Genomic DNA, 24,546 nt, shown 5'->3' on the forward strand with positions numbered 1-24,546 from the left:
CCAACAAGAGAATCTAACCATGTTTCTTTGATAGTCAGTGGCATTAGCATTGTCACATTCCCCATCATCAACATCCCGGGGCTTAGCGTTTACTAGAAACTGAACTGAACCAGCCATATAAATACTGTGGCGACAAGAGCATGTAACGCGCCTTATAACTCCCTAGTGCCTGTCAAGCATTAACAAGGCACACGTTTAGGAGTGTTATGGAATACTCTCCACTTACCTGGATGAGTGTGATTCAACAACACTCAAGAAGTGAATGCAGATGTTCAGTAACAACACAAGAAGTGAATGTAGATGTTCAGTTCCAACCTTCAATGAACATCGCCTTCTGAGATGGAGGGAAGGTCATTAATGAAGCAGCCTAGGCCACCAACCTGTGGAACTCTTGCAGTGATGTTCAAGGGCTTAGATGATTGGCCTCCAACAACCACAATTATCCCTCCATTGTTATTAAGATTCACTGATGCCACACTCTGTCAAAGGCACTTACTTTCATTTCGCCTATGGAATTCAGGGGCTGGATTCATAGAATTTACAGTGCAGAAGTAGGCCATTCGGCCCATCGAGTCTGACTGGCCCTTGCAAAGAGCACCCCACTTAAGCCCACGATTCCACCCGTTCTCCATAACCCAGTAACCCCACCTAACCATTTTGGACACTAAGGGAAATTTAGCATGGCCAATCCACCTAACCTGCACATCTTTGGACTGTGGAACGAAACCGCAGCACCCGGAAGAAACTCGCACAGACGTGGGGAGAACATGCAGACTCCGAACAGACAGTGACCCAAGCTGGGAATCTAACCTGGGACTCTGGAGTTGTGAAGCAACTGTGCTACCGGAATCACGTTCGGCGAAGGGGTGGAGAATCCTTTTTGGTGCCGAAATCAGGAGTTGCACCGATTTTCTTTTTCAATTGCCACCCCCTAAAAAATCGGCGTACTCATGGAGTACGTCGCACCGAATATCCACCATCTCCGGTTATTGCCTGAGGCCCGCCCTGCGATGCTCCATTGCCGACGGCCGAATTCCCGACGGTGTGGGTTACGTGTGCTCACACCGTCCGGGATCCTCACATTGCGGCTGCGGACTCAGTCCGTGGCCGCCACAGTCGGGGGAGGGCCAATCGGCGGGCAGGGGGTCTTCATTTGGGGCTGGGGGCAATGTGTGTGGGCGGTCCAGGCACGCGAACGGCCAATGCGGGGCACTACTTCAGCGGTCCAGGTCTGCGGGCTGCGTCCGCCATGGAGCACGGTGCGGCCATTGCAGGCCCTTGCCGTGCGCATGCGTGGCCTCCGACCTGGAAGTGCTGGGGACCGTATCGGCTGCTAGAGCTACGAGCTCTACGACGGCTCCCTGCTAGCCCCTAGCAAAACGAGGAATCTGTGGCCTTTTGATGCCAGTTCTTCTGGCGTAAAAGACCGCAGTTTTCACGACGGCGTGGGTCTTTAAGCCTCCAAAACGGTGAATCCAGCCCCAGATCTTTTGTCCATGTTTGGACGAAGACTGTAATGAGGTCTTGAGCTGAATGGCACTGGTGGAATCCAAACCTGGCCCTGGTGGAATCCAAACCTGGTGAATAAATGTTGCTTTAATAGCACTGTCAATGACATATTCCAGCACTTTGCACATGATGGGGGTTGACTGATGGGGTGGAAATTGTCCCGATTCGATTTGTCCTGCTTTTTGTCATGGGGGTAGTTTTCCACTTTGTCGGGTAGATGCCAGTCTTGTAGCTTTCCTGGAACAGTTTCACCCATTCTGAGACCGACGTCTTCAGCACTACAGCTGTGATTATCTATGTGGGCTACTCATTCATTTTTCTCTCCTGAGCTTCGTCCAGTGGCCTTTGTTCATGTAGCATGTATTTTGGGGTTCAATTTATCGATGCCTTAAAGATCTTCAATCTCCCAATAAGGTATCTTCTCGGTCTTCTCTAGTGTAACAATAACACAACTATTTTGTCCATGTAAAGGTTGTAAATAGCTATGAGGTAACGACTAGCTAATCTGTTTCGGTGATGTTGGTTGAGTGATAAAGATTGTCCAGAATGTCCCACCTCATCCTCAAATAGTGCGATGGTGTCCTTTACATTCATTCAGGAGGACACATCCCGCTGGGCACGCCAGGAGGTTTGACTTGCTTAAAAGATTTTTTTAAAGTCGAAGTAGGCCTTTTTAAAAAAAAAAAAAAAAAAAAAATTTTTAAATCTTAATTTCAGAGAATACTATCGATTGGAGTGATTGCGTTCCTTTTCAAAACAAATCTTGCTGGGACAATGTAAAATATAAATTTTCCTTAAATTAATAAACACCCTGTGGCTAATGTCACATAGCTATTCTTTTTGTGGGCATTGTGGCCTGGGCTAAATCTCTTTTCAATGTGAAGATTTATTCTGTTTAGGGATGTCTCCCACTAAGATGGCCAGCTGATTAGCTGATTTTCAAACGACAGCTCTATTTTTGCTATGGTGCCAATATTTTTTGTGTGAACTTCCATTGAATGATGTTTGTGGTGACACTTGACAATGCATAAAACCGACACCAGGTGAACACATTGCAAGAAGCTTTCACAGCGTCAAAACAACATACTTTCTTTGCTAGTGTGCCACCTCTATTCCGCCCCCTCTATTATATCAAAAATAGGGACTCGCACCATCCTATTTAGTGAATAGAAACCAAGGGCAGAAAGAGAAAAGCTCTCTGTACATCTGTTGAATTTATCACACATGGTATATACTTTATATCCTTCTAGAAGACTGGCATTGAGATAAAGAACATCAATTATTTTTCAGGCATGGCGATGCCATAAGAGATAAAATGGCCTTCGGAATAGTAGATCCTGCATCCTGTTGAGGTAGAGTTGCCCATGTTTGCAGATAAGCCTCATTGTCTGTCTATATTCCTGGAAAATATAAACCTGTCCTCTTTTGGCATCATCACTATGACCTATTTTTATCTGAAAAATAAATGTAATAGATACGTGACTATAAAAAGGATGTGGAATAATACAATGGTTCGCAGTGTAGGCGCTTTAATTGATCTGTGGTTAAAATTACATTCGGGCCCTCCAGCTTCAAGACTCCCTGATTCCGACGTTGTGGATGGTAACCAATATAGCCCGTGATGTATTAAATGAGATTTTGTTTATTTTTCTGTTGTTTGGCTAGTCATTATCTGTATTGATTTCTGTTTAAAGGTCGTTATCTAAATACAACATTCATCACATTTAAGGCAGCTGCATAAAAATGGTTTTAAGGTTTTGATATATTTTAAATAACCTGTTTGCCTAGTTGGTAGCAGAGCAGATATCTACTAACGACGGTAAATCCCAATAAACAAGACTATGTTTAAAATGGACATTGCTTTCTGTTCATTTAGGAGGATACTGAAGAAGAGTCTAAGGACTTGACACATGAAACTGTCTCTCTCTCCACAGATACTGTCAGGCCTGCTGAGTTTTTCCAGAACTTTGTTTTTATCTCAGATTTCCGGAATCCGCGATATTTTGTTATTATTCCATATATTTGGGATTGATTCTGGACAGCGGTTCTGATGAAATAAAACGTGTGTAATTCAAGCAATTTATAATTGTCCATCTCATAAGATTCCTATTTCAAACTATCTTAATTTTCATAACATTCAACATAATCTTTAACAGGTGGTTTTTATTTGCCCTTTGGCCTGTTTGAATGTCGAGTGTGCTGCCGATGCTAACACTTGGTGTCATTGTGCTCTGTGGTTGATTAATGATCATTCCAAAGGAGCCACTATGACATTATTGAGAGATAATTAGTTGATTGTTGAGACAGGCTCTGGCCAATTTTGTCCTGGTATGATCTTAATGTCAGCGATTCCTTGCACAAATGTGGATTAACACAAGGACTTTAAACTAGCAAGTTGGGGGGAAGGGAAGTGTGAAGCTATGGACAGTATAATGGTTAATGGAGATCAAGGCAGCAGGTTACGTGACAGGTTATTATGTAGAGATATGGGTTCAAAGACAAGGAAAATTAGGAGAAAGGGTAAGAGGGAAAATAATCTGCGAAAAGTTACTGATCAAGGTGTTAGGATTCATAACAAAGACATAAAAAACAGCATAAGTGTACTTTACCTGAATGCTCGTAGTATACGAAATAAGGTAAATGAGTTGATGGCGCAAATTATCGTGAATGACTATGATTTAGTGGCCATTACTGAAACATGGTTAAAAGATGGTCACGACTGGGAGTTAAATATCCAAGGGTATCAGACTATACGAAAGGATAGAATGGACGGTAAGGGTGGTGGTGTAGCTTTGTTGTTTAAGGATGGCATCCGGGCAATAGGAAGGGATGATATTGGTGCTATGGAGGACAAGGTTGAATCAATTTGGGTGGAAATCAGGAATAGTAAGGCGAAAAGGTCACTGATAGGAGTAGTCTATAGGCCACCAAATAGTACCAGGATGGTAGGGCAGGCAATAAGCAAAGAAATCACAGATGCATGTAGAAATGGTACAGTGGTTATCATGGGAGATTTTAATCTGCATATCGATTGGTTTAACCAGGTTGGTAAAGGCAGCCTTGAGGAGGAGTTTATAGAATGTATCCGCGATAGTTTCCTGGAACAGTATGTAATGGAACCTACGAGGGAACAAGCGGTCCTAGATCTGGTCCTGTGTAATGAGACAGGATTGATTCAGGATCTCCTAGTTAGGGATCCTCTCGGAAGGAGCGATCACAATATGGTGGAATTTAAAATACAGATGGAGGGTGAGAAGGTAAAATCAAACACTAGTGTTTTGTGCTGAAACAAAAACGATTACAATGGGATGAGAGAAGAACTAGCTAAGGTAGACTGGGAGCAAAGACTTCATGGTGAAGCAGTTGAGGAACAGTGGAGAACCTTCCGAGCGATCTTTCACAGTGTTCAGAAAAGGTTCATACCGACAAAAAAGAAAGATGGTAGAAAGGGGAAAAATCGACCGTGGATATCTAAGGAGGTGAGGGAGAGTATCAAATTGAAGGAAAAAACATACAAAGTGGCAAAAATTAGTGGGAGACTAGAGGACTGGGAAGTCTTTAGGGGACAACAGAAAGCTACTAAAAAAGCTATAAAGAGTAAGGTAGACTATGAAAGTAAACTGGCTCGGAACATAAAAGCAGATAGTAAAAGCTTCTACAAATATATAAGACAAAAAACAGTGGCTACGGTAAATATTGGTCCTTTGGAAGATGAGAAGGCAGATTTAATAATAGGAGACTGGGAAATGGCTGAGGAGCTGAACAGGTTTTTTGGGTCAGTCTTCACAGTGGAGGACACAAATAACATGCCAGTGACTGATGGAAATAAAGATATTATAGGTGAGGACCTTGAGATGATTGTAATCACTAAGGAGGCAGTATTGGGCAAGCAAATGGGGCTAAAGGTAGACAAGTCTCCTGGCCCTGATGGGATGCATCCCAGAGTGTTAAAAGTGATGGCTAGGGAAATTGTAAACGCACTAGTGATAATTTATCAAAATTCACTAGACTCTGGGGTGGTCCCAGAGGATTGGAAAGTAGCAAACGTGACACCACTGTTTAAAAAAGGAGGTCGGCAGAAAGCGGGTAATTATAGGCCGGTAAGCTTAACTTCGGTTGTAGGGAAAATGCTGGAATCTATCATTAAGGAGGAAATAGCGGGGCACCTGGAGGGAAATTGTCCCATTGGGCAGACGCAGCATGGGTTCACAAAGGGTAGGTCGTGTCTGACTAATTTGGTAGCATTTTCTGAGGACGTTACCAGTGCAGTAGATAACGGGGAGCCAATGGATGTGGTATATCTGGATTTCCAGAAAGCTTTTGACAAGGTGCCACACAAGGTGCTGCATAAACTAAAGATGCATGGCATTGAGGGTAAAGTGGTAGCATGGGTAGAGGATTGGTTAACTAACAGAAAGCAGAGAGTGGGGATAAATGGGTGTTTCTCTGGTTGGCAACCTGTAACTAGGGGGATCTTATTGAAACATATAAAATTCTGAAGGGAATAGATAGGATAGATGCAGGTCCCTCAAGGATCAGTGTTGGGCCCGTAGTTGTTCACAATTTACATAGATGATTTGGAGTTGGGGACCAAGTGCAATGTGTCAAAGTTTGCAGACAACACTAAGATGAGTGGTAAAGCAAAAAGTGCAGAGGATACCGGAAGTCTGCAGAAGGATTTGGATAGGTTGGGTGAATGGGCTAGGGTCTGGCAGATGGAATTCAATGTTGCCAAGTGTGAGGCTATCCATTTTGGGAGCAATAACAGCAGAATGGATTATTATTTAAACGGTAAGATGTTAAAACATGCTGCTGTGCAGAGGGACCTGGGTGTGCTGGTGCACGAGTCGCAAAAAGTTGGTGTGCAGGTGCAACAGGTGATTAAGAAGGCTAATCGAGTTTTGTCATTCGTTGCTAGAGGGATGGAGTTCAAGACTAGTGAGGTTATGCTGCAATTGTATAGGTGTTGGTGAGGCCGCATCTGGAGTATTGTGTTCAGTTTTGGTCTCCTTACCTGAGAAAGGACATATTGGCACTGGAGGGAGTGCAGAGGAGATTCACTAGGTTGATCCCAGAGTTGAGGGGATTAGATTATGACGAGAGGTTGAGTAGACTGGGACTGTACTCATTGGAGTTTAGAAGGATGCGGGGGGATCTTATTGAAACATATAAAATTCTGAAGGGAATAGATAGGATAGATGCAGGCAGGTTGTTTCCACTGGTCGGGGAAAGCAGAACTAGGGGGCATAGCCTCAAAATAAGGGGAAGTAGATTTAGGACGGAGTGTAGGAGGAACTTCTTCACCCAAAGGGTTGTGAATCTCTGAAATCCCTTGCCCAGTGAAGCAGTTGAGGCTCCTTCTTTAAACGTTTTTAAGAAAAAGATAGATACATTTCTAAAGAATAAAGGGATTCGGGGATATGGTGTACGGGCCGGAGAGTGGAGCTGAGTCTACAAAGATCAGCCATGATCTCATTGAATGGCGGAGCAGCCTCGAGGGGCCAGATGGCCTACTCCTGTTCCTAGTTCTTACGTTCTTATGTAATTAACAAAAGCCAGCATGGATTTGTTACGGGCAAATTGTGTTTAATTGATTTGATCGAGGTTTGGCAATGAACTAACAGAGGTTTGATGAAGGTAGGGTGTGGTGCACATGGACCTTCAGTCTTTTTTTCTCCAGATATCACCCAAATCTCTTTGGAAAGCCATAACTCAATTTGCCTCCATCACCCTCCCTAACAATGGGGAGTGGGGCCAGCCAAGTTATTCTTGCAGAGAGCTGGCATAGGCACCAATGGCTGAACAGCCTCCTTCGGAACCATTCTATGATTCCAAGGATTCAAAAAGGCATTTTATAAAGTGCCACATAACAGACTTGTCAGCAAAGTTAGAGCCCACAGAATAAAATGTCCATTGACAGCATGGGTATTAATAAAAGCAACATACTGCAGATACTAGAAATCTGAAATAAAATCAGCAGGTCTGGCAGCATCTGTGGCGAGCAAAAAACAGAGTTATTGTATCGAGTCCAAAGGTGTGCAGGTTAGGTGGATTGGCCATGCTAAATTGCCCATAGTGTCCAAAACATGTTAAGTGGGGTTACTGGGTTACGGGGATAGGGTAGATACGTGGGCACCAGTAGGCTGCTCTTTGTTAGGACCGGTGCAGACTCGATGGGCCGACTGTCCTCCTTCTGTACTGTAAATTCTATGATTCTATATAAAGAATAATCATACCGGCCCAAAACATTAACTCTGTTATTTTCTCTCTCCACATGCGCTGCCAGACCTGCTGGGTTTTTCTAGCGTTTTTTGGTTTTTATTATAGCGTAGATATGAAGTTAGCAGAGTGTACCTTTTGAACAGTTGTTTTCTTTTTGGACTAGAGGAAGATTTATAGTGAGATTCTCCAGGTATTGGTATTCGGACTAGTGATTTTATTGATTTATATTAATGGTCTCCATTAATGTAGGGCAGCACTAGCACATGGCTAGCACTGTGGCTTCACAGCGCCAGGTTCCCAGGTTCGATTCCCCACTGGGTCGCTGTCTGTATGGAGTCTGCACGTTCTCCCAGTGTGTGCGTGGGTTTCCTCCGGGTGCTCCGGTTTCCTCCCACAGTCCAAAGACGTGCAGGTTAGGTGGATTGGCCATGCTAAATTGCCCTTGAGTGTCCAAAAGGTTTAGGAGGGGTTATTGGGTTATGGGGATAGGATGGAAGTGAGGGCTTAAGTGGGTCGGTGCAGACTCGATGGGCCGAATGGCCTCCTTCTGCAATGTATGTTCTATGTCTCAGTTTTTGGTGTTTTGGAATTTATAGATGATACGAAACTTAAACAGTATTGTGAACTGGGAGGATGATAGACTTAAAGTGGTGGGACGATGGCACAGTGGCAGGTCCTGTTGAGAAAGTGGCTAATATGTTTGACTTAACTATTGCTTGCTGCTGTGAGATTTGATCAAGGGTATTCAAAATCATGAGGGAACTGGACAGAATAGATGGGGGGTAACTATCTACACTGGTGGAAGGGGCAAGAATGAGGGGGTGCAGATTTAGAGTAATTGCTAAAGAAGCCCAAATGATATGAGGGAAAACGTTTTCACACAGAAAATAATGGGGTCTGGAATGACCTTCCTGAAATTGTGCTGCAGGCAGATTCAATCAAAGTAAGAGAATTTCTTAAATACCTTGAAAAGGAAGGATGTGCAAGGTTACAGCACTAGGTGAGTACCTCATTCGGAGAGCCAGAGCAGACGGGATGGGTCGTATGGTCTCTTTCTGCACTGTAATAATTCTGTGATTCTGGAAAAGTGAAGTATCCAATTACTTTTTTTGCAAGTAAATCTTAGAATCGCTCATGCCAATTTCTTGCTTATTGTGAAATAAAATTATTTTTTTTAGTCTCCTGGTCCCCTTTTATTCTGAACTGGATCTAATCAGTGGTATAGAATAGCATTGTGGTATTTTTCGGCTTCTTTGATACACTTCTTGCTGAAACTTGCAGTTAGTGCTGAATTCCTATAAATTTGGGAAGTGAAGTGAAAAAGTGAAAATCTCTTATTGTCACAAGTAGTCTTCAAATGAAGTTACTATGAAAAGCCCCTAGTCGCCACATTCCCGCGCCTGTTCGGGGAGGCTGTTACGGGAATTGAACCGTGCTGCCGGCCTGCCTTGGTCTGCTATCAAAGCCAGCAATTTAGCCATGTGCTAAAGCTGCACAATATGTCTAACTCCGTGTTCAACATTGGTTAATTTCTTCATGATGATATTCAATTTATTGCACTCTGGAGTACATTTGAGATTATTATAGAAACATAGAAAATAGCAGCAGGAGGAGGCCATTTCGCCCTTCGAGCATTATGATCATCGCTGATAAGTTGGATCTGCTGCTCATTTTTCCTCCCATGCAAACTCTTTTCTGCCTTTAACATAAGAAAATTGTGGCCGAACTGTTGATGTTTTTGTTGGACCTGCTGGAGAGCATGGGGAGAATTATGGACATACTGGAGAGGTTTGGAGCCTTCTTGGGATATAAGTTAAACGTTGGGAAGAGTGAGGTTTCCGGTGAATGCGGTGGATTGGGACGCCATCCTGGGGGTGTTGCCATTTAGGGTAGCCAGGGACAGGTTTAAGTATTTGGGGGCCAGGTGACTGGGGAGTGGGTGATGATGCACAAGTGGAATCTGACCACGTTGATGGAGGAGGTTAGGGGGGATTTTGGGAGCTGAGAAACGCTTCACCTGACATTGGCGGGGAGAGCCTAGGTGGTTAAGATGAATGTGCTGCCGAGACCCTCCCGATCCTGTGTTCCAGACCCACCCGATCTTTATCTGGAAATTGGAGGCAGTGATCTCGGAGATTGCACGGGGGGGAAGGTATCACGGCTAAAGAGGGCCTTGTTGCAGAGGTAGAAAGGGGGGCTGGCGTTCCAGAACCTGCTGCATTACTCTTGGGGGTGGGGGGGAGAGGGGGGAAACGTGGAGAAGGTGAGACCGTGATGGGAGGGGTTAGAGTGGGTTAACATGGAGGAGGAGGAGGAGGAGTCCTGGTAGGGGGTCCAGCTTGAGGGCCATGGTGACGGAGTCACGTCTGCTGGCTCCGGGGCGATACACTGGGAGCTCAGTGGTACAGTCTACGATCAGGGTCTGAAACAAGCTGAGGAGACATTCGGTTGGAGGGGATGTTGGTGCTGACATCGCTGTGCGGAAATCACCGGTTTAAGCTGGGGGAAGAGGGATAGTATGTATGGGAAGTGGCGGGAGGTGGGGCTGGTGAGGGTGTGGGATTTGTACCTGGAAGAGAATTTGCAGATCTGGAAGAGCAGTGGGAGAGGGTGGAGCTGCCGTAGGGATGTGAATTCTGGAATATGCATGTGAATTCTGGTATATGCAAGTGAGGGATTTAACGCAGAAGGAATGGAGACAGTTTTCCAAGCTGCCAGAGTACATCCTATAGCAGCGATTGTTGCTCCCTCAGGGGGAGGGCAGGATTGGTGATGCATGTATGGTTGGCTGGGGGAGCGCAGATGGTGAAGATCAAGAATAAATGGGAGGAGTTGTTTGGGGGGGGGGGCGGGGGGGGTGTGGTGATGCGTAGTGTAAATTCAACTTCCTCGTGTGTGAGGATGAGCTTGATTCAATTCCAGGTGGTCCACAGGGTACATATGACCTGGGTGAGGATGAGTGGCTTCTTCCAGGGGGTGGCAGATGAGTGTGAGTAAGGGCCAGCAGACCATGTGAACATGTTCTGGGGCTGTGAGAAGTTTGAGAGATATTGGGAAGCAGTGTTCGGGACGCTATTGAAGATTGAGGGGATAGAGATCAGGCTGGACCCAATGGTGGCGATCTTCGGGGTGTCCGAAGTGCCGCAGCTGGTGGAGGGGAAGAGGGCTGATGTGACATATTGCTGGATTGGCAGTCGGCAACGCCGCTGGGGGTGGCGGCCTGGTTGGGGGATCTATATGACGGATTTTGGCTGGAAAAGCTCAAATTCGAGTTGAGGGGATCAGCTGAGGACTTTGATACACGTTGGGGACTGTTCATGACCATGTTTGAGGAATTGTTTGTTGTTGGGCGGGGGGGGAGGGGAGCGGGAGATTGCTCTCGCATTTTCGTCTTTGTAAAACCTGTTCATTTTCTTCCCCTCTTTTAGGTAGTTTGTGTGTGAGCACTGCTGGGAAGTGGACTGCCTGCCCTTTTCTTCACTGCACCTCAGTCACACAGACTGGACTATCCACATCGACGCCGCTCCCTTTTGTATTCCATCAGTATAGATACAGCAGCTTCTTCAATAAATGTAAGTTTGTTTCCTGTCGCTGTAAGTGGCCCAAAGCACTTTAATATCTCTGGCATTCAACATTTCCATTATCTTAGAATATTTAGTGTTTGAAAGCTGTAGTGTGCGTGTGTGGTTAACTAATCATTCTGGTGAAGCTGCAAGGCGAGGTGCTGTGCACGCAAAAGTTAAAATCGTTACAGCAGCACTTCATTCTGGCCAGCAAGACCTGGCCAGATTTCTACCGTGCTGCCACTCCGCATGAAGAATCATTTGATTACCTTGTTGAATCAGAAATTGTTAATACTGGAGGCGTTTCAATCTGATTATACCATCTGTGCTGCCACCAGCAGAAGAGGTCTGCATTCCGTGTCTTGGAGGAGACAAAATCCAGCATATCCACAGCAAATAAGATTATTTTTCTCTTTAACCGTTTAGGGAGCATTTTATTATGTCCAGGAATAATTTTTAAGTTTGCAGTTTTGGATTTGTTCCAAGTATGGAATGGGGGTCTGTTAGGGTTTCAAAGAAGGCCATCGAATCATATTTTAAGCTGCCCACACCATTTTTCAGTGAGTGCGCAGGAAAAAATGATTGATAGCTGGAATGGGTGGGTTGTCTTATGAGGATAGGTTGGGTTTGTTTTCACTGGAGTTTAGAAGAGGTGAGAGGTGACTCATTCACCTTGATTTAAAGTGTATGAGAACCTTGAATGGTCTTGATAAAGTTGATGTGTGTTTCTTCTTGTGGATGAGTCCCGATCAGGGGGCTGTGTTTAAAATTAGGTAGGAGTTGCCCCGAGAAGCGGAGGAGAATTTTTTTCTTAGTGGGTTGAAAGACTTTGGAACACTCTGCCTCAGAAGGCGATGCAGGCAAGGTAATTGAATATTTTTGAGGTGGGTAGATTGATGCTTCTTAGGCAAGTGAATCTAAGCTAATCGGGGGTAGTTAGGAATGTAGAACTTGGAAGCAGAAACCGATGAGCCATGATCTTGTTGAATGGGGGAAGCAGGCATGAGCGACTGATTAGCCTACTTCTCTTCCTGTTATGGATGTTCAGATATTTTCCATTGATATTGATCGAAGTGGCCTTATCTGCTGCCGCGAGATCTTGGCAACCAGTTTGGATGAAGGTTACCGTGCACTGCTCCGTGTCAACAAAACCCCAAGACATGATAATTGGCTTTTACATGTGAAGAAGATCAGATATTTGCAACAACCAACTTATGTATTCCCTTAATATTGCGACTGGTTTAAGTAGGTGGGGCAAAGCTTGGTTTGAATCATTAAACTGCTTCGTTTCACAACAAGGTGAGATATTCAATACAACCTGCTTAATCCAAGTCACTCAGTTTGATCAGTAGAACCTGCCTTCAAGTCGTCAAAGAAAAAGCACACACTGCTTTCCCACATTGCAAGGTAATCCTGCATAGCTAAACCAAATGACTATCATTAAGCATTTCTCACTATTTTGTTTCAGCGAAGATCCTCACCGCTTTTGTAGCCTTGCAAATTCAAGGGTTCCCAGGAGAGGCCATTTCAAGAACTTGGCCGTGACTGGCTGTTTTGCTCAGCAATTCCATCAGGGTCTCTTCCCACCCATTGAAAAAAGGAATAGACATTTAAATCCCTATGGTAGGAATATTTGCTGGAAAATTCAATGAGGAGTGCGGGAGGGCATGCCAGGAGCAACACCAAGCATACCTAAAAATGAGGTGCCAACCTGGTGAAGCTACAACACAGGACTACTTGCAGGCCAAACAACGTAAGCAGCAAGTAATTGACAGAACTAAGCAATTCCACAACCTCTGAAGTCCTGCCGCATCCAGCTGTGAATGGTGGTGGACAATTAACTCACTGGAGGAAGAGGCTCCACAAATATCCCTGTCCTCCGTGATGGAGGAGCCCAGCAAATCATCTTCAGCCAGAAGTGCAGGGTGATCACCCACCCCTTCTCTGAAGAACCCCAGCATCACATGCCAGTCTTCAACCAACTTCATTCACTCCACATGATATCAATAAATAGCTGAAGGTACTGGATACTGAAAAGGCTATGGGCGCCGACAATATCCCGCAATTGTACTCTAGATTTCTGCTCCAGAACTTGCAGCGCCTCTAGCCAATCTGTTCCAATACAGCTACAACACTGGAATCTACTTGGGAATGTGGAAAATTGTCCAGTATGTCCTGTACACGAGAAACAGGACAAATCCAATTACTTCTTCATCGGTCTACTCTCGATCATTGGTATGATGATGGAAGGGGTCATCAACTGTGCCTACAAGCGACACTTACTCAGCAATAACCTGCTCACTGACGCTCAGTTTGGGTCCCGCCAGGGTCACTCAGCTCCTGACCTCGTTTTACAGCCTTGCTTCAAAACATGGAGGTGAGGTGAGAGTGATTGCCCTTGACATCCAAGATAGCATTTGACTGTATATGGCATTTAGGAACCCTAGCAAAACTGGAGTCAAGAATCAGGGGGAGGCCTCTCCTGGTTGAAGTCCTCATCTCCATTCCAGTGTTCCTCAAGGTAGTGTCCTAGGCCCAACCATCTTCAGCTGCTTCATCAATGATTTTCTTTCCATCATTAGGTTAGATGTGGGGATTTTCACTGATGACTGATGTTCAATACCAGTCGCTAATCCTCAGATACTGAAGCAGTCCATTGTATAGCAAGACCTGGACAATAACTAGGCTTGGGCTGACCAAGTGAAAAGTCAATGACCATCTCCAACAAGAGGGGATCTAACGATCGCTCCTTGACATTCAACGGCATTACCACTGCTGAATCCCCTAAAATCAACATCCCGGGAGTTACCATGGGCCAGAAACTGAACTGCACTAGCTATATAAATACCGTGGCTGCAAGAGCAGTTCAAGGCTAGGAATCCTGCAGCAAGTAACTCGTCTCCAGAATACTGTCCACTTGCCTGGATGAGTGCAGCTCCAACAGCACTCAAGAAACTCTCTAGCATCAGGAAGAAGCAGCCGCTTGATTGCTTCCCCTTCCACAAACATTCAATCCGTCCACCACTTCTGAATAGTGAACAGTGACAACCATGTGTACCATCTACAAGATGCACAGCAGAAACTTACTAAGGTTCATTAGACAGCACCTTCCAAACCCACTACCAATACCATCTAGAAGGACAAGGGTAGAAGATACCTGGGAATCCCACCACCTGAAAATTCTCCTCCAAGTCACCCTCCATCCTGACCTATCGCCGTTCCTTCAATGTTGCTGGGGCAAAACCCTAGAGTTCCTTCCCTAACAGCACAGTAGGTGAACCTACATCTCCAGGACTGCAGCGGTTGAAGAAGGCAGCTCATATCCACCTTCTGATCGGCAACTAAGGATAGTCAAGTTGCAGTTCATCACCCCACAAAGTTTGGAAGAATGAGGTGCATAAACGATTCTGTTGAGTGGGAAAAATGCACTATTTTACTCAACCCATCCAAAGATCCTTGAGTTTGGAAAGATATGGGGAATGTATGAAGGTACAAGGTCAAAAATGACTTCAGCCAACCTGGCCATTCTAAAAAAACAGTACCTTTTTGACTTCTACATCCTTCCACCTCTTTTTTTTTTTTCTCCACCCCATTCCAAAATTCATTCGGACATGGGATGTGGGTGCCACTGGCTGACCAACATTTATTTCCCATCCTAGAGTTCAATGATCAACCAAGTAAGGGCGACAGATTTCCTTAAAGGACATTGACACGACTGTGGTGGGTCTTGTCTCAAACAACGACGAATCAGACTACTGAAGGGAGATAAATCACATAGTTGCATGGTGTACCGAAAACAACCTCTCTAAATGTCGGAAAGACAAAGGAACTGATCATCGACTTCAGTAAGGATAGCACCCCTCCCCCCGCCCCCTGTCTGCATCAATGGCCCTGAAGTGGAGATGGCAGGTAGCTTTAAGTTCCTGGGGGGGGGTCACCATCAAAAACAGTCTGTCCTGGTCCACTCACGTTGATGCAACAGTCAAGAAAGCTCAACAATGTCTCTACTTCCTACGGCAGTTAAAGAAATTTGGCATGTCTGCATCAACTCAAATTTCTATAGATGTGCCATCGAAAGTATCCTATCCTGGTACATTATAGCTTGGTATGGCAACTGCTTGGCCCAAGATCGCAAGAAACTGCTGAGTGTGGTGAACTTGGCCCAACGCATTACACAAGCTTGCCACCCGCACATTGATTCTATCTATACCTCCTGCTGCCTCCCAGGCTTTGCCTTCTTCACAACCCTCCCATCAGAAGTCTGAAGAGCCGCACATCCAAACATAGGAACAGCTTCTCCCCCACAGTTACTAGACTCCTCAACGACTCTCCCTCGGACTGATCTGTTCCCTGTAAGAGCATTAATCATGACGCCCTATGCTGCTCTTGCTCATGTATTTGCTTTGTTTGGCCCCTTGTTCTGCACTGTAACCAATCCCTGTTTGTCGATGCACCATTTGTCAATGTACTCTGACGATTATTCTTTTTTGTCTACTATGTGCGTACTTGCGTACCCTTGGCTGCATAAAAATACTTTTCACTGTACTTCGGTACATGTGACAACAAATCAAATCATGAACCAGGTGGGTTTTTACAACAATGATTTTATGCTCATCATTGGACTTCTAATTCCAAACTTTCCATGGTGAGGTTTGAACCTGGGTCCCCAGAGCATTACTCTGGATTACTAGTCCAACGACAGTACCACTATGCCGGTGCTTCCCCTCAAATTTCCTTTAAATGTTTACACACTGTCTGCCTCCCCAGGACTCTATTCCACACCTTCACCACCCTCTCAGAAAAGTACTTAAATGTAAATGTTTCCTTAGTGGGAGCATTCTCAGCTCTTGTCAGAGGTTGAGAGTTCAAACAACACTAAGAACATAGAACATTGCAGCGCAGTACAGGCCCTTCGGCCCTCGATGTTGCGCCGACCTGTGAAACCACTCTAAAGCCCATCTACACTATTCCCTTATCGTCCACATGTCTATCCAATGACCATTTGAATGCCCTTGGTGTTGCCGAGTCCACTACTGTTGCAGGCAGGGCATTCCACGCCCTTACTACTCTCTGAATAAAGAACCTACCTCTGACACCTGTCTTATATCTATCTATCTCCCCTCAATTTAATCTATCTCCCCTCGTGCTAGACATCACCATCCGAGGAAAAAGGCTCTCACTGACCACCCTATCCAATCCTCTGATCATCTTGTATGCCTCAATTAAGTCACCTCTTAACCTTCTTCTCTCTAACAAAAACAGCCTTAAGTCCCTCAGCCTTTCCTCATAAGTTCTTCCCTCCATACCAGGCAACATTCTGGTAAATCTCCTCTGCATCCTTTCCAATGCTTCCACATCCTTCCTATAATGCGGCGACCAGAATTGCACGCAATACTCCAAATGCGGCTGCACCAGAGTTTTGTACAGCTGCAACATGACCTCATGGCTCCGAAACTCAATCCCTCTACCAATAATAGCTAACACACCGTACGCCTTCTTAACAACCCTCTCAACCTGTGGGGCAACTTTCAGGGATCTATGTACATGGACACCGAGATCTCTCTGCTCATCGACACTGCCAAGAATCTTACCATTAGCCCAATACTCTGTCTTCCTGTTATTCCTTCCAAAATGAATCACCTCACACTTTTCTGCATTAAACTCCATTTGCTACCTCTCAGCCCAGCTCTGCAGCTTATCTATGCCCGTCTGTAACTTGTAACATCCGTCCGCACTGTCCACAACACCACCGACTTTAGTGTCATCTGCAAATGTACTCGCCCATCCTTCTACGCCCTCCTCCAGGTCATTTATAAAAATGACAAACAGCAGTGGCCCCAAAACAGATCCTTGTGGTACACCACTAGTAACTGGACTTTAGTCTGAACATTTCCCATCAACCACCACCCTTTGTCTTCTTCCAGCTAGCCAATTTCTGATCCAAACTGCTAAATCACCCTGAATCCCATGCCTCTGTATTTTCTGCAGTAGCCTACCGTGGGGAACCTTATCAAACGCTTTACTGAAATCCATATACACCACATCAACTGATTTACCCTCATCCACCTGTTTGGTCACCTTCTCAAAGAACTCAATAAGGTTTGTGAGGCATGACCTACCCTTCACAAAACCGTGTTGACTAGCTCTAATCAAATGATTCCTTTCCAGATGATTATACATCCTATCTCTTATAAACCTTTCCAAGATTTTGCCCACAACAGAAGTAAGGCTCACTGGTCTATAGTTACCAGGGTTGTCTCTACTCCCCTTCTTGAACAAGGGGACAGCATTTGCTAACCTCCAGTCTTCTGGCACTATTCCTGTAGACAAAGATGACTTAAAGATCAAAGCCAAAGGCTCAGCAATCTCCTCCCTAGCTTCCCAGAGAATCCTAGGATAAATCCAATCCGGCCCAGGGGACTTATCTATTTTCACACTTTCCAGAATTGCTAACACCTCCTCCTTATGAACCTCAAGCCCTTCTAGTCTAGTAGACTGAATCTCAGTATTCTCCTCGACAACATTATCTTTTTCCTGTGTGAATACTGACGAAAAATATTAATTTAGCACCTCACTTATCTCCTCAGACTCCAAGCACAACTTCCCACTGCTGTCCTTGACTGGCCCTACTTCAGAGACTTGAGCACATATGATCCTACTGTGCATTATTGAGGGAATTTTGCACTATTGGAAGCGTAGCATCTTTTGGGTGAAATGTTAAGCTTATTCCTATCATAACAAAGTGAATCATTTCACTGTTTTGAAGTAAATTTCATCCATCACTATCCACTCATTCCACCAACCTGCCTATTTTCTCTTGACGTTGTACACAACTTTCCTCTCAGAGAGTGGTAGTGATAGGATGAAAGAAACAAAGCGTCAGTCCAGAGTAGATGTAAATAGATGAGTAAAGCTCCTCCACAATAGTCCTCCACACTGGGGCCCCGCAAGGCTGCGTACTTAGCCCCTTACTCTACTCCCTGTACACACATGACTGCATGGCAAAACTTGGTCCCAACTCCATCTACAAGTTTGCTGTAGATACGACCATAGTGGGCCGGATCTCGAATAACGACGAGTCAGAATACAGGCGGGAGATAGAGAACCTAGTGGAGTGGTGTAGCGACAACAATCTCTCCCTCAATGCCAGCAAAACTAAAGAGCTGGTCATTGACTTCAGGAAGCAAAGTACTGTACACATCCCTGTCAGCATCAACAGGGCCGAGGTGGAGATGGTTAGCAGTTTCAAATTCCATGGGGTGCACATCTCCAAAAATCTGTCCTGGTCCACCCACGTCAACGCTACCACCAAGAAAGCACAACAGCGCCTATACTTCCTCAGGAAACTAAGGAAATTTGGCATGTCCACATTAATCCTTACCAACTTTTACAGATGCATCACAGCCTGGTATGGCAACTGCTCGGCCCAAGACCGCAAGAAACTTCAGAGAGTCGTGAACACTGCCCAGTCCATCACACAAACCTGCCTCCCATCCATTAACTCCATCTATACCTCCCGCTGCCTGGGGAAAGCGGGCAGCATAATCAAAGATCACTCCCACCCGGCTTACTCACTCTTCCAACTTCTTCCATCGGGCAGGAGATACAGAAGTCTGAGAACACGCACGAACAGACTCAAAAACAGCTTCTTCCCCACTGTCACCAGACTCCTAAATGACCCTCATGTGGACTGACCTCATTAACACTACACCCTGTATGCTTCATCCGATGCCAGTGCTTATGTAGTTACATTGTATATGTTGTGTTGCCCTATTATGTATTTTCTTTTATTTCCTTTTTTTCCCATGTATTTAATGATCTGTTGAGCTACTCGCAGAAAAATACTTTTCACTGTACCTCGGTACACGTGACAATAAACAAATCCAATCCAATTCTCAGCTGCTACTGGAATTGAACCCGCGCTGCTGGCCTTGTTCTGCATCACAAACCAGCTAGTATCAAACCACTGATCAATTCCTTCCTGAGGTGACATGGTGGCACAGTAGTTGGCACTGCTGCCTCACAGCACCAGGGATCCGGGTTCAATTTTGCAGGTGACTGTGGCATTGTCCCCGTGTCGGTGTGCTTTTCCTCTGGGTGTTCCGGTTTCCTCCCACAGTCCAAACATGTGCAGGTTAGGTGAGGTTACAAGGATTGGGTCTGGGTAGAGTGCTCTTTCAGTGGGTCGGTGATACTCAATGGGCCGAATGGCCTCCTTCTGCACTGTTCCAAAAACTCGCATCTTAATAGAAATATAGCCGATATTGGGCAATACCCAAAATTAATTGATTTTTTTAAAAAAAGTGCCACCTACCAGTCCATTTTCTCAACTGTTCCAAATTTCTTTATATTTGGTTTGTGCATTTCTTACTGTTTGAACCCTTTCCATTGCCTGCCAGTTGGAGCGGGGCAGGGAATTGGGCAGATCAATAATCATATTCTCAAGGTCCTTGTCATAATATCCACTCATGTATATAATGAGATGCAGACAGGCAGTGATTGACACATAGAATGACCAGTAAGCATACAACACAGCACAGCCAATCACCAGACAGGACACCACCACTATAAAGCCAGAGGGCACTATGTTTCCCGCTCTCTCGTGACCCAGCTACTGAGACAGTCAGAGTCCACGAGCTAGCAAGCACAAACACCATGCGGTAGCTAGTAAGTCTGGTCGGGCTACTACAAGATCACTAGTCAGATCAGTATAGGAAAAAGATGGAAAATTATAGGCCCATTAGCCTAACCTCGGTTGTTGGCAAGATTCTAGAATCCATTGTCAAGGATGAGATTTCTAAATTCTTGGAAGTGCAGGGTCGGATTAGGACAAGTCAGCATGGATCTAGTAAGGGGAGGTCGTGCCTGACAAACCTGTTAGAGTTCTTTGAAGAGATAACAAATAGGTTAGACCAAGGAGAGCCAATGGATGTTATCTATCTTGACTTCCAAAAGGCCTTTGATCAGGTGCCTCACGGGAGACTGCTGAGTAAAATAAGGGCCATGGTATTCGAGGCAAGGTATTAACATGGATTGACGATTGGCTGTCAGGCAGAAGGCAGAGAGTTGGGATAAAGGATTATTTTTCGGAATGGCAACCGGTGACGAGTGGTGTCCCGCAGGGTTCAGTGTTGGGGCCACAGCTGTTCTCTTTACATAATAACGATCTAGATGACGGGACTGGGGGCATTCTGGCTAAGGTTGCCGATGATACAAAGATAGGTGGAGGGGCAGGTAGTATGGAGGAGGTGGGGAGGCTGCAGAAAGATTTAGACAGTTTAGGAGAGTGGTCCAAGAATGGCTGATGAAATTCAACGTGGGCAAGTGCGAGGTCTTGCACTTTGGAAAAAAGAATAGAGGCATGACTATTTTCTAAACGGTGACAAAATTCATAATGCTGAAGTGCAAAGGGACTTGGGAGTCCTAGTCCAGGATTCTCTAAAGGTAAACTTGCAGGTTGAGTCCGTAATTAAGAAAGCAAATGCAATGTTGTCATTCATCTCAAGAGGCTTGGAATATAAAAACAGGGATGTACTTCTGAAGCTTTATAAAGCATTAGATAGGCCCCATTTAGAATACTGTGAGCAATTTTGGGCCCCACGCCTCAGGAAGGACATACTGGCACTGGAGCGGGTCCAGCGGAGATTCACACGGATAATCCCAGGAATGGTAGGCCTAACATACGATGAACGTCTGAGGATCCTGGGATTATATTCATTGGAGTTTAGGAGGTTGAGGGGAGATCTAATAGAAACTTACAAGATAATGAATGGCTTAGATAGGGTGGATGTAGGGACGTTGTTTCCATTAGAAGGGGAGACTAGGACCCGGGGGCACAGCCTTAGAATAAAAGGGAGTCACTTTAGAACAGAGATGAGGAGAAATTTCTTGAGCCAGAGAGTGGTGGGTCTGTGGAATTCATTGCCACAGAGGGCGGTGGAGGCCGGGACGTTGAGTGTCTTTCAGACAGAAGTTGATAAATTCTTGATTTCTCGAGGAATTAAGGGCTATGGAGAGAGAGCGGGTAAATGGAGTTGAAATCAGCCATGATTGAATGGTGGAGTGGAGTCGATGGGCCGAATGGCCTTACTTCCACTCCTATGTCTTATGGTCTTATAGTGTCGACCCACAGCTGAATATGTACAGCAGTTCATCTAGTTGAATAAAACAGTGTTGGATCTTCTCCTGTGTTCGATGTCTGTTTCTAACTTCCCTGCATCAAGTGCAGTCCACATCGAACCAACCTGCCTAATACATCAGCCCTGACCACCTTCATGATGAGTTCACAATGGAGACCTTCCTGCTGATGTTGGAATGGTTAGAGCTCTTCCAAGCGTACTAGTTAAAGCAGCATTTCAGCAGATTCTTTCTGTCCTGAAATGCTCCTGTTCGTGCAAATCTTAAATTGGGGGTTGGCTTTTGTGCAGTACAATGTCCTTCACCGGGGTGAGGGGTGATCATTTTATTTGCTGTCTGAATCGGAAATTAAATGCATTGGGCCTTTAATAGGGAAGGAGAAATCTCTGCAAGACTCTACCATTCGGTTTGACTCCGATTTGCTGTGTGTTTTCTGAGTTGTGTTTCCCCCAATGGAAACAAGTTGAAGTTTTTTAAAGTACTTGTTGACAATCTCAGACTATTCTGACACGTTTGTAGTTTCAGTATAAAGTTGAGTTAGTTTTTTACTTCTACTTCCCTGGATTATGAAACGTGAAGCCATAGCCTGCAAAAAAACAAAATTGATATATTCATTGACCTGTGCTAAAATATATATCGGCTATATTTCTATTAAGATACGAGTTTTCGGGACAGATTAAAGGAATGGTATATGGAGGAATTTGATTCAGACCTGAAAAATGTTAATTTGCTTTGTGGAAAAACTATATTGCTGTCCTGGGAGGCATTTGATTTGCATTTGCAACTCCGGCTTCTTATTCTCTATCCTGCCTGATCCTCCATCTCTTTTCAATTTATCTTTTTAAATTTATTTTTCAAGGCATCTGAGTGTCTCTAGCTGGGCCAGCATTTATTGCCCATCCCTAATTGTCCTTGAGGAGGTGGTGGTGAGCTGCCTTCTCGAATCGCTGCAGTTCACCTGCTGTGGGTACACCCACCATGCTGTTAGGGAGGGAGTTCTGAGATTTTGGTCCAGCGACAGTGAAGGAACGGCGATTATATTTCCAAGTCAGATGGTGCCATTGAAGAATTGCTGCTGTGCAGACAGGGCCATCTGACGTACTCCTATTCCTTGTGTAGATTCTCCACCTCGCTGTTCTGGTGCTAAACAGGCTAACCAGCAATCCTTAAAAATAGGCCAAGGAGTTTCTAGTTCTTGTTGCGGGCCTAGGGCAGGTAACAGATGTGCTTACCCTGCTTTCGCAAAATGAAACCTTTAATCAGTGTGCCCACCCAGGTTAAATTCTTCCCCCCCCTACCCCCCCTTCCTTGTTGGGTTCTGTCTCGAGAACCCGCAGTACTGCAGTTCCTAATAGGAGGTGCAGAGGAGTACTATTGGGAATGGGAGTCTGACTTCCAACCATTCTAAATTAATAGTGTTACCGTGCTCCGTTGGACCTTGGTACTGGGAGCAGAAGAGATCATCATTTCATGGTGAACATAACTTGTCCAATGAGCCAGGGCAACACAGTCACACAGTGGTTAGCACTGTTGCTTCACAGCAGCAGGGTCCCAGGTTCGATTCCCGGCTTGGATCACTGTCTGTGCGGAGTCTGCACGTTCTCCCTGTGTCTGCGAGGGTTTCCTCCGGATGCTCCGGTTTCCTCCCACAAGTCGCAAAAGACGTGCAGTTGGGTGAATTGGACATTCTGAATTCTCCCTCGGTGTACCCGAACAGGTTCTGGAGTGTGGCGACTCGGGGATTTTCACAGTAACTTCATTGTAGTGTTAATGTAAGCCTACTTGTGACAATAAAAAATATATTGATATTCTTCCACTTTTTGACGGATGGTGCCGTACTCGCGCCGGCCGTAGCGAGTCAGCTTTCGGCACCAGAGCAGCACAATGCACTCCGCCGCTGTTAGCCCCCTAGGAAGAGATAAATGCCTGGGCCTGGAAGCCCATTGACGCCAGCGTCGCTCGCGCCGGTTTTGACTCTGGTGTGAACACTTGGCCGGGATTTCGGAGAATCCCGGCCTAGGACTTCAACAAAGATCTGATGGCAGAATTTTACTTAGAAGCTTGTAACCAAGTATGCTGACAATTGTGGCTTTGATCACCAGTGAAAATGCTTTATTCTCCACAGTGACAGCAGATGAATTATGGCGGGGTGTAATGGCGGAATTTGGTGCTGGAGCACGAAAGGGCAGAGGTAAACGAACTAAAAGGAAGATAAAGAAAGATTTGAACCGAGGACAGATGATCGGTGAAGGTAAGTAACTGCACCACTTCAACTCGACTGCAAGTGCATTGGCAAGCCTCTGCAACCCTTGTTGATAATCATGGATGCAAATCCACATTCGGGCTCTGTTGGCACAGAGCATTGGCGTACCAGTATACAATTTAAGCAGGTGGTATCCGAGGCGGACTTGCAATGAAATATTGGCACCCCAGCCAATGGAGTGGGCCTCCATACTGAGAGGGGACTATGGTGTGGGAGCACCAATCAGATCCTGGTAGCTCTGAATTTGCTGAGCTCATTAGCAGGCAACACAGTACAGCATCGGGCTCTGTTTGGTGGACTCCCCTTTAGTTTGCCAGATATTGAGAGGTGGTGGAGACTTCGAGTGGTTCTGACAGATCTCCTGAATTGGAGTGAAGTTTCTGAACTTTCATTGAGTGAACAACCAGTTTTCTGACATTCGTAGCGGCGGGCTGCCTGAGGCAAACGTGAGACCGCTAAGGGGTGTGCAACTGCAAAGCCTTCAGTGAGGTGAGGAGGTGGTGCTGACTAATAGATGTCGAGGGGAGCAGCGGGGCGACTCTCTATCTCCCAAGCTAGGGCTGAGGAGGGTGGGCAACCAACCAAACAAACAAATAAAGAATAGAGGCCAGGTCAGATAAAACCAGCAGCCAGCCAGGAGCACACCCGCAGTCATCGAGGCTCGAGGAACAGCCACCTGACTGAGCGTGATCAGTAAAAGGGGAATCGGAGTGAGCAGTCAGAGGTGTAAAGGCCAGGAAAGTTCTGATGTTGTGATTTTCAGGGCGTAGCGGCCAGCGGTTGCTACTCGAGCAAAGCCAGAGGCCAGGGCTGGGTGGCAACGAGACTGGCAAGGGTGAGAGAGCACAGGCC

The 24,546-nt window shown here is 45.5% G+C and overlaps 1 protein-coding gene across 1 annotated transcript in view; it reads left to right on the forward strand.

Annotated features, from left to right (window-relative positions):
- mrps5 (mitochondrial ribosomal protein S5) overlaps positions 1-24,546 on the forward strand; it is a 201,901-nt gene that overhangs the window by 23,310 nt on the left and 154,045 nt on the right. Inside the window, exons 2-3 of the mRNA XM_072500060.1 lie at positions 11,160-11,303; positions 23,557-23,682. Of these exons, the coding sequence (XP_072356161.1) occupies positions 11,160-11,303; positions 23,557-23,682 (270 nt within the window). The remainder of the gene's footprint in view (positions 1-11,159; positions 11,304-23,556; positions 23,683-24,546) is intronic.

The sequence above is a fragment of the Scyliorhinus torazame genome, chromosome 4 (genome assembly GCF_047496885.1).
Source record: "Scyliorhinus torazame isolate Kashiwa2021f chromosome 4, sScyTor2.1, whole genome shotgun sequence".
Taxonomy (NCBI): domain Eukaryota; kingdom Metazoa; phylum Chordata; class Chondrichthyes; order Carcharhiniformes; family Scyliorhinidae; genus Scyliorhinus; species Scyliorhinus torazame.